At 37.4% G+C, this 7,611-nt stretch overlaps 1 protein-coding gene across 2 annotated transcripts; it reads left to right on the top strand.

Annotated features, from left to right (window-relative positions):
- The first annotated feature begins 223 nt into the window (after nucleotides 1-223).
- On the top strand, nucleotides 224-6,422 carry LOC104609529 (protein WVD2-like 3). Of its 2 annotated transcripts, XM_010275858.3 has the most exons (8): nucleotides 224-357; nucleotides 1,786-2,372; nucleotides 3,115-3,209; nucleotides 3,291-3,390; nucleotides 3,479-3,550; nucleotides 4,663-4,773; nucleotides 4,876-5,115; nucleotides 5,918-6,422. In XM_010275858.3, the coding sequence occupies exons 2-8, from the start codon at nucleotides 1,791-1,793 to the stop codon at nucleotides 5,921-5,923; spliced, it is 1,206 nt and encodes a 401-aa protein (XP_010274160.1). In that variant the 5' UTR covers nucleotides 224-357; nucleotides 1,786-1,790; the 3' UTR covers nucleotides 5,924-6,422. The 2 variants fall into 2 exon arrangements, with proteins under 2 accessions (XP_010274160.1, XP_088756403.1); XM_088900277.1 differs by lacking the exon at nucleotides 5,918-6,422 and having other exon boundaries at nucleotides 4,876-5,363.
- The last annotated feature ends 1,189 nt before the right edge of the window (nucleotides 6,423-7,611 follow it).

Raw genomic sequence — 7,611 nt, 5'->3', positions numbered from 1 at the left:
ATTTAAACTAATTTGTCGTTTACGCATCTCCGACAAGCGGTAGAGGTGAGGCTTTATATGTAATTTCGTGGAAAAGTAAACGGACAAGATTCGAACCGACGACATCTATGGCGGAAAGAAACTCAAAATTTAACGGAGAAGACGGACTTTTAGGGTTTTCGAATTACGGCGTTATTGACGCCGTTAAAAGCTGACACTGTCACACTGGTCGTGCTAGATGTATAAATACCAGACACGGACAGTATCACACTACCGCGACTGACGGACAGAGCTCGAGAAGGAAGAAGGGGCTGTTGCTGCGTCACTTTACGCTTACAGAAGCTCCAGGAAGGAGAGATCTCAGATCGGAGAAGAACTGTAAGACACCTCCTGCATTTTCTCTCTCTTTTTCCTGATATTTTTGTTGTCGTCCATCTAGTTGATTTCGTGAATGCAAGTTGTGCGGTTCGAAGAGTAGAGGAGCTGAGGATTGATTTTGTTTTGTGCCGTTTTGAAGGTTTTCTGATAATTGATCTGTGAATCAGTTGGTTTTTGTCTGTTTTGATCTGATTCATTGCTTTCTATGCTAAAATCCGATGAAAGTAGGAGATTTTGCATTTGCTTGATTTGTTTTGTTGTTCTTTCATGCACATTTCAGTGTCATTTGCGTGCATTCGTTTTGTTTGTGGTTATTTGGGCCGTTTGTTGCACAATGAGTGAATTTTGTTCCTATTTGCTTTGTTTTCTTGTATAGTTTTCTATGAATCTAGTGGAGAAACAGGAGATTTGCTTGCATGTGGTGCATTTTTGCTCTCTTTCTCACTTTTATCTTAAAATGGTGGAGCAGTGTTTTCCGTTTCTCATTTTAGATTTATCTTTTTTTCTGTATCTCTTCACAAGTCGATGGGAAGAGACATTATTTTTCTTTTGTTTGCTTCTTTTCTTCCATTTTTTTTCTCCAAATGGGTTTGAAAACGAGCGACTTTCCTTTTGTGTCTGACTTCAATTAGTTATTAATGGGAGCAGGGACAAAATTAGCAATTTTTCTACACATACACTTCCCATACTTGTATTCAAATCTATGTAAGGAAAAGAATGCTTCTTCTACATTCTGTTTCTGGTTTGGGGGGAGCAGCATTTTGTTTTTTTTTTTTTCTTTGTCTTTGACTTGGTACATATTTTATGTTTTCTGTTGAAATTTTCCTGAATCTATTTATTTGGAGCAGCTAATTATAAACGTTTATGGGGTTTCTGAATGTTACATTTAACGAAAACATTTCACTTCAGTTTTAACAGCACCGGAATCCAAAATATTCACTTAAATTGACTCGTTTTTGGTTATCAAGAAAAACTGGAATTCAGTTTGTTTTTCAAAAAAAGAAAAAAACGTTTGCTTATAAATTAGTGACATTGTTTCCATATCAACAACCAGAAATGACCCCGACTTAGATACTGAAGTTCTGTTTTCAAATGGAATGAAAGACAAGACCGTGAGATCATTTTATTCCAAGCTTTCTTCAGAAGTCCTATTTATTAATTAATTCACGCATTGCAAGTGCCTCTCTTCTGTTCCATGACTTCACCTTTAATTATTCTCTCAAACATATTGGCAGAACCAAATCTCTATTACTTAATAGATAGAAGTTTAATAATGATTTTGGTACTCATAGTTGTCCTCATCTTTTTGTTGCTTGTTCATGTTATTTCATCAGAAATAGTAATTCCAAAGTTATTAAGTTCCAACCAACCCACTCCCCCGCAATAAAAATGAGTTCAAGCTGAGTTCTGTTGTTTAACTTTTGGCAGTGCAAATGGGGAGAGAAGTTAAAGAAATTTGTACGGAGAAAGAGCAAGATCCTGTCATAGTTTATTCAAATGGGGATGCACATGATTCGGATGATGGTGATATTCCTAGGAATCATGATCTCAAAGAGTCCGTTGAGCATGTTAAGGGGGATGCAGAATCCTTAATTCTAGAAGAGAAGACTGAATTAAAAAAGTATGAAGTTAAGGAATACACTACAGAAAGCTCAGTTGAGATCACTGGGCTCCAACAAACTGAAAGTGGTCACAAGGAGAAACAAGATGTTCTTTATGTTAAAAGCACAGATTTTGAGGTTGGCTTGCCTGGTGAGGAAACAGTGAAACCTGAATTGCAGAAGGCAATGAATCCTAAAAAGTTGAGTTCACCTGTTAAACTGGGAACAAAGTCTGCTGCTGTTGGGAATTCTCGGCAAAACTGTACCACTCCTCCTCAGCCATTTGCTCTGTCAAATGATAAGCGTGCTTCATATGGTAGTCGGCCTGTTGAGGCTGAAGGTGGCTCTGGTGGCACAAGCAAACCACCCAATGCTAACAATTTGAAATCCCCTAATACTGTGAAGAAGCCTCAGGTGATGGTTTTGGTTTTGAAGTCATGATTGTTTGATTGGTGACCATTATTTTCTTTTCCATTTCACTCTAATATGTATGTGCTGATGAAGCATTATAAAAGTGGAGTTAACCCGTCAATAATTACCAGTCGAGTTCTTCGTTATGATAATCATACTAACTTTTGCTTTTACTATTTTCTTTTTATTGTCTATTCCTGGTTTACCATGCTTTTGTTTCTTCCTTTCTGCTAGTAGCGTTGGTAGTATGCATCATGTACGTTTATAGGAACTTGTAATGGGTTATGACCTTCATGTTTTCTTTTCTCTTGGATGTTGGCATCTCTTTCTTCATAAGCATTAGTATGTTCTCCATGTTTGCTTCACTGAATTAATCCTTTCTACCTAGTTGCTGCAGGAGTCTTGAGTTAGCTTTTTTTTTAATCAGTAGCATTACTGAAGAATTTATTAAATTTTAGGCAAAAACTCCTCCCAAAGCTGGGATAAGAGAGCCGGTACAAAGGAAGTTGCTGACACCCAAGTTATATATCTGTTTCCACTGTTTTACATAGTCAGTCTTCAGTTACTTTGGTTTTGACATCCAAAATGAATCTTATAATGGTTCAGTCAGCTGCTTGTCTGACCTTACCATGCACAGGCTGTTGGAAACCAGAACTACTGAACGAATTGAGAATCATTTATCAGTTACTTCTAACTAGATGCGGATTTTATTTAACTTCCCATCTCAAGTTTCAATTTCATGCAGCCTATGCCTAGCACATCTTTGGTATCAAGGAAGCCACTGCAACCTAATAATAAAAAGCATGTTGATGAAGAAGATGCTTGCTCTATTGCTTCTTCGTATCCATTGAGTTCAAACAAATATTTTTTCCCTTGTTCTTTACTTGTTTGAAATTACAGTTTGTCCTTAGCCATTGGTAGGACCAGGACTGCAGCATCTGTGCGAACGTTAAAATCCAGGGCAACCATTCCATCAGCTCCTAGATTCCACTGCACTGAACGTGCAGAGAAACGGAAGGAGGTAATTTAGTTGGCAAACTTTTGTTTTGTCCCAAACTTAACGTTTTGGTGGTTTCCTTCACAATTATTATTTTTCTTTGATCTTCCAGTTTTACTCAAAGCTAGAGGAGAAACACCAAGCTCTGGAGGCAGAGAGAACCCAGTGTGAAGCTAGGACCAAGGTACTTTAGTTTTTCTTAAGCATTAGTGTAGATGAATATACAAACAGAAAATGCGTGGATTTAACATCCATTATCTCTGGGGAGCTTTTTGGGTAACATAATAAGAATTATGTGGATCAGACATAAGTTCTGCATTTTGACATGGATGCCAGGTACCACATATCTTCTTGAATCTACAAACATGGATATGGGTTTGGTGGTAAGCATATGTGATAGTTAATTATAGGTCATGTGCAAAAGGGAGTGCATGAAACATGTGGGTTGTTGGACACTGTAGAAGAAATGATTTTGAATTAATACATAACTGCAAATGTTTCACCAAAAAAAACATTGATATAGTTACATTTTTGCGCTGTAGGCTTTAAACCTGTCAAGACATTACACATGACAACTTAGAAGCGAAAAAACATTATGCATGACAATTATATCGCTGTTGTTTCTACCTGAAACGTTTTGGGTTGATCAATATAAATTGGCATATAATTATTATTTGAGGTTATTTATGGTTGAAATAGGCACAACTTAAAAATGCATGTCTGAGAGACTGTTTCTAGAAACATCGATGTTTCTTGCTCCAGGGGGTAGTCTAATTATTCTAGCTGAAACACTGTTTTCAAAACCGGACCGGAAAAACTGGGAACCGGTGACCGGTTCTGTTTTCCTCCAAAATCGCTTTTTCCTCCAAAACCGTTGATTTTGGTCAGCAAACCGCTGAACCGGCCGGTTAACTGTTCAAACGGTTTTGATCGTTTTCCAATTTTTTAAAATTTTTATTTTTTTTGTCAGGATGGGCCGGCTGTCGGGTCAAATGGTCGGACTGTTTGAACCGGTAACCGGACCCCTGACCGGTTCGGTCACCATTTCGTTTTTAAAAACCATGAGCTGAAGTAACTCTCACATGTGATGTGACAACACATCTCTTACCAATTTGTAGTGATAAACCCAAAACGTACGTTTCAGGTAGAAACATCAATGGTGACAAACAGAACTATATGATTATCACGTGCATCTGTAGCACAGTCTAGTATCATTTCTTGTTGGTTGTTTTACTATAAGCAAATCTGCTGTCCAAATTTGCCGCTTCTGTTCTCCATCAATTTTGATCTATCCAGGAGGAGCGAGAGGCGGCTCTAAAGCAACTTAGGAAGAGTTTGATGTTCAAAGCAAACCCAATGCCAAGCTTTTACCACGAGGGACCACCACCTAAGGTTGAACTTAAGAAGGTAATGCATACATCTTCCTTGCTCTGCCTTCTAAGCTGCAAGCATGCTAATCATTTTCATTAGAGGAGAACCACAAACATTATTTTCATTTATGAATGCCAGCCGCCTCCAACTCGCGCAAAATCACCAAAGCTAGGCCGTCGGAAGAGCTGCAATGATGCAGTCAATTCATCGCAGGGAGAAAGAATTTGCGGCCGAACTACTCGTCACAGTCTTGGTAGTTGCAGAGAAAATACAGCTGCTGCTACTACTGCTGCTGCTGATAGTAGTAACAACAACAAATGCCAGATCAGCTGTAAAAATGCAATCAGCAGTGGCAAAGTTAAAAATGGGACCAAACAGGTAAGGGACACAGCCAAGTCTGTTCCTCCCAAGATTACTGAGCAGAGGAATGTGGACATTACAGTCCAATCATGAGTCTCCCTTTGATGATTTTGCTAATTTAAGGAGGGAAAAAAATTAAGTTTATTTCCTTTTTTTTTGTTTTCTGAGATAAAAAAAAAGAAATGTATTGTCTTACTCTTCCCTCAATTTGCAAGGACTTGTTGCAGCGGCCTGTGTGAATTGTGATATATGATGTAAATTTTCTGTTAGTTATTTACTCAAATATATATATATATATAATATATATATATATATATATATATATATATATATATATATATATAATAAGAGCTCTTATCTTAATAGTAGTAGCATGATAGCTGTCTGCTTCTATGAAACAAATTTATGGTGGCCCGACCGCCCACACTATTGAATCTGTCCGGTCCAGAGTCTCCAGACCGGTCCCAATGGTCATTACTCATTACTCTAGTCTAAACTGTCAGCATCATCTATGGTCAAAAGTACTACTAGTCTATTAGTAAAAGGAAAAGAGGAGTGGACTGGATATTTTATTCATTTAAATTATCACCCTTTTTTTCGGTGGAGATGATGCTACAGATGTGGAAGCAAAGTTGCCGTTCAAAAAGGGCACCTTTGGCTTTTACGACTTGTTTACATGGACCGACAACTTCTTTATTCCCAACTCTGTTTTCATCTCTTTTTGTTTCATATTCCTACTTTAGTTTAACCGGTTTATTTTATGGTAATCCCATGTGTGCGGCCTTCTGAAAAGTTCCCATTTGTCTCCATGATTCCCCAGGGATGATGTTTCTTGCGTTTCTTGGATCTGTCAGAGGCCATTGGTTCTGGGGATATCTTCTATTAGTCTCTGTTCTGGATATAATATGGGCCTGGCTGAGCAAATTGATGTATTTTGTCACCCTGCATCTCTTCACTCTATCATGATTTGACAAGTACTGAGAACGAAATATGAGAACAGTTTGTTTTTGCCCGTCGAAGAGGTTCATGCATACAGCATGGGCATGGGCCATGGGGTGGACTGTGAACGTGAACCATGCCTGAGCACCAACGGTCTAGGGACCTATAAGCTATGAACAATCTAAGAGGCAATGTTTGGATTGTGGGTGTGGGAAGGATTCCAATTCCACTTTCACTCATATCATGTGTGGGATTGAAATGGTCATTCCTTGTCTCCAACTGCCACTAGGGCTAAAGGTGTAGTTGAGGTGTAATGCCCAAAAAGCTAATTTTTGAGTAAGGTTTTGACAGGTTAAAGTCATAATTGAAGTGTAATGGCATAAAAAGGTAAGGTGTTGTCATACATAACCCTCAAATCTTAAGAACAATTAATTAAAATTTATAAACTGATAAAAATAACATTAATTAAGGTTTATAAGCAATAAGCTGCACTGGTTCAGCATTAAATAAAATAATAACCGATCAACTAATAATTATAAACATTTTACCTCTCATGTCTCAAAATGCTTGATTACCCAAAAAAAAACGTGTCAAAATGCAAAGTTCTCAAATAATTCAAATGATCAATTTATAAGAAAAGAAACATATAAAGGATCATATATGAAATTGGATATTAGATTGATGGTAATTCAACAGTTTAGAAGAAAGAAAATAACTTAGTTAATTTGACCTATGGCTATATGCAGAAAAAGAAACTAAATCCATTAAGAAAAGGAATGAGAATAACACACTTGGGATGTTAGATATAGAATAATAAGAAAATTCATTTGATATATCAGGGGAAAATAAGAACCTGATTGGCCTTTTCTGCATTGACTTTCCTAAAACACTAAAAGAAACTAATAGAACTTGATTTCCCTTATTGATTTTTCATTTTTATTCGAAGAAAAACTAAGAATTCTTTTTACACCTCAAGCTAGGCCTCATACCTTTAGGCAAAATCTGTATACCTTGCCTCAAGATGTTAAAACATCAAGAATTAATCCTTTTAAAACGATGTTTTTCAGTCCGAAAATATTTCTTTTTGCAATTTCCAGAACCAGTGGAATTGACATTCCCAATTATGCGACTAAGGTGGTGTTTAGCATTGTGTTCATCTCGTGGATGGACCATTTTGGTCCATGCCACAGGACGAACATAGTGTTCGACTGGTCGTGGATGGGACCTGTCCACATTATATCATGGATTGGCCCTGTCCGCACCCCAGTTTCTCAACCACAACAATTTCACGTGCTTTATTTTGGTCTATAGTTTAAGTTTGATCCCATGCCATAACTCTCCTCCTCCGCATCTCTCCTCTGCTGCAACTCTCCACCGCGATTGCCTCGTTTGTTATTTTATGGTAATGCTCTAAAAACCGATCTAGGTAGCAACTGAGATCTTATTGCCATTAGTTACACAATATACTCTAAAAACAAGTAGATGATTGTTTTTTTATGGTTCAACTTCAACAGTATGGCCATTTGGTTTGAAATTTCTAGACAATGCTTCTAAGATGAGCTTAAAATAACATTA

This window comes from Nelumbo nucifera, chromosome 3 (assembly GCF_055504915.1).
Source record: "Nelumbo nucifera cultivar China Antique chromosome 3, China Antique-T2T, whole genome shotgun sequence".
Taxonomy (NCBI): domain Eukaryota; kingdom Viridiplantae; phylum Streptophyta; class Magnoliopsida; order Proteales; family Nelumbonaceae; genus Nelumbo; species Nelumbo nucifera.
Note: the sequence above shows the minus strand (reverse complement) of the source record. Positions and strands in the feature narration are given on the sequence as shown.